Here is a 2,611-nt window from a genome sequence, read left to right on the forward strand (position 1 = left end):
TGTTTCATTTTAAACTTTTATCAAATTAACATACATAATCGTATATCAATTAAAACATGTTTAAAAAATACATTTTTATTTTAACAAATTACACCATTATAATCGTCTCGTTAATACCTTCGAAATGAGTTCAATATTGAATAGTTTTTTACTTAATTATATTATTATACATCATATATACTGTGAAAAAATATTTTTAATATTTACGATTTCTACTTTTATAGTTATTTATTTATATATATACTATATATTTTGGGATTAGGCTGTTCAAATTGCACTGTATATATAATATGTTTTGAATTAATATGTTCTTGGGTTTTTTTTGAAATATATATATACACATGTATTAATTCAACCTTAATCTGAGTTTCTGGACAAGAAAGAGGGTAAGCAKTTGAAATTTCATTCTAAAACCCATTTTTTTTATCTTTTCATGGCTTGTGATCTGTTAAATTTGTAGTTTTCTTTATTGATTTTGAGTGTTTATCTTAAAACTCAAGTTTCTTGGTTCTTTGCTCTTGATGTAAATCGAATACATTTGTGGAGTCGTTCTGTCATACAATTTTTTTTCATCGATAGTCTGTAATTGGAACCATAACTCTTATTTATTCAAATTGTATTAATATGTAATACATTTGTGGAGTCGTTCTGTCATACAATTTTTTTTCATCGATAGTCTGTAATTGGAACCATAACTCTTATTTATTCAAATTGTATTAATATGTAAAGACCAAGTGTAACCTATATTATCGTCAAATCTTATCTTATAAAACCAGTGGAACTTCAAAATCGTTAAAATTCATGGCTCCCGCCGCATTGCGCGGGTACACAACTAGTTTAATAATATATGCATTTCAATACGGATATTGTATTATTGTAAAACAATATTGTTTATTATATAGCGTTCATTTATCAGTATTAATCAATAATAATATCATTATTATTATCAGTAGAGTATAAAAACTAACATATTATATTAAACATGTATATATTAAAACCTAATTCTATCCAATTTTAATTCTTATATAACTCAACTCATTTTTTTTTAGAACACTACCAAACGTTTATGAAGATTCCATCATATATACTTATGCTAAACTAGTTAGTAATCATCTCTAAAATCATTATATATCCAAATATTTTAATACAAATAATTACAAAATCAACCACTCCTTGTTTCTAAGGAAGGAACCAAGGGAAGCAACAACCAACTCACACTTACTTTTTTTTTCTCTAGAAAATGGTCCACAAGTGAATGGAACCTTCATGCATATATGGTAACCAGCCTGTGTTAACTTCTCTTCTTAATTCTTCTTTCAATTCACTTCATCCTCTATATATATCCAACCCGACTTCATCAAGTTCTCAACCTAATTTCTTAACTACCTCAATTAATTCCATCCATCTCTTTGATCATCTCTAACTTTAGTCACAAATGGAGGTTTCACTGCACAACAACCACCACAAATGCTTATCCAAGATAGCAACCAACGACGGCCATGGTGAAAACTCGCCCTACTTTGATGGCTGGAAAGCTTACGACGCAGATCCTTACCATGCTGAAAGCAACCCCACCGGCGTTATCCAAATGGGTCTTGCCGAAAATCAGCTTTGCTTTGATTTGGTTGAAGAATGGGTCCAGAAGCACCCTGAAGCTTCCATATGCACACCTCAAGGAGGTTTTGGTTTCAAGGAGATAGCCATTTTTCAAGATTATCATGGCTTGCCCAGTTTCAGAAGGGCGATTGCTAATTTCATGAGTCAGGTTAGAGGAGGCCGTGTAAGGTTCGACCCTGATCGGATTGTGATGAGCGGTGGAGCCACCGGAGCTCATGAGACCATGGCTTTTTGCTTGGCTAACCCTGGTGAAGCTTTTTTGGTGCCCACCCCTTATTATCCAGGGTATGTATATACTCATTTCACCCTTTATTAATTATCTTCATCTAGTTTGTTTATCAACTAATTAACCTTTATAGTAATTGATCAAAGTACATAAAAATATGTGGTAATCAACAATTTCAGACATTTCTAATTGGTTATTGTGAGACAAAGAAACTAGAATAATTAAGTTGGATTAAAATCATGTACCCTATATAATTCATTTTGGTGTTTCTTTTTTCTGTATCTTAACAAATAAAAAGGTTAATATACAGTGAAACAACAAATACAAAGGCTAGAAAACGTATTTCATAACAGTTCAAAGATATGATATCTAAAATTTATATATTTATGAAATAAACATTTAATTTACTCATTTGTACGTATACATGATAACATAATTAAATATGTAAATTGTAAAACACGATTTATATATATAAATCATATAGTAAACTTTATACAGGATTTAGACGACCCCCAGAACTTGATATCGATTACTATCCCATAACGCAAACATCTATTTTTCTAATTTAGAAGTAAATTCATATTTTAAATTTTGGGTCAAGACTATTCTATATTTTTTCTTAGTTTGACATGTCAAATTCTTGACTATTATCTTTTTTATATATATAATTTAATGTTATTATAATAAAATAACTAAAAGAAAATCTTTTTTTTAACGTTTGTAATTGAAGGACAAGTCAACTTCAACCTTTCTGAGAGTTATTTTGAT

General features: G+C 29.4%; 1 protein-coding gene across 1 annotated transcript; it reads left to right on the plus strand.

Annotated features, from left to right (window-relative positions):
- Window positions 1-1,435: 1,435 nt before the first annotated feature.
- Window positions 1,436-1,933, plus strand: LOC112521733 (1-aminocyclopropane-1-carboxylate synthase 1-like). Its single transcript, XM_025130731.1, has one exon. The coding sequence runs from the start codon at window positions 1,436-1,438 to the stop codon at window positions 1,931-1,933; it is 498 nt and encodes a 165-aa protein (XP_024986499.1).
- Window positions 1,934-2,611: the final 678 nt, after the last annotated feature.

Source organism: Cynara cardunculus, assembly GCF_001531365.2.
Source record: "Cynara cardunculus var. scolymus isolate 2C chromosome LG 11, CcrdV1, whole genome shotgun sequence".
Taxonomy (NCBI): domain Eukaryota; kingdom Viridiplantae; phylum Streptophyta; class Magnoliopsida; order Asterales; family Asteraceae; genus Cynara; species Cynara cardunculus.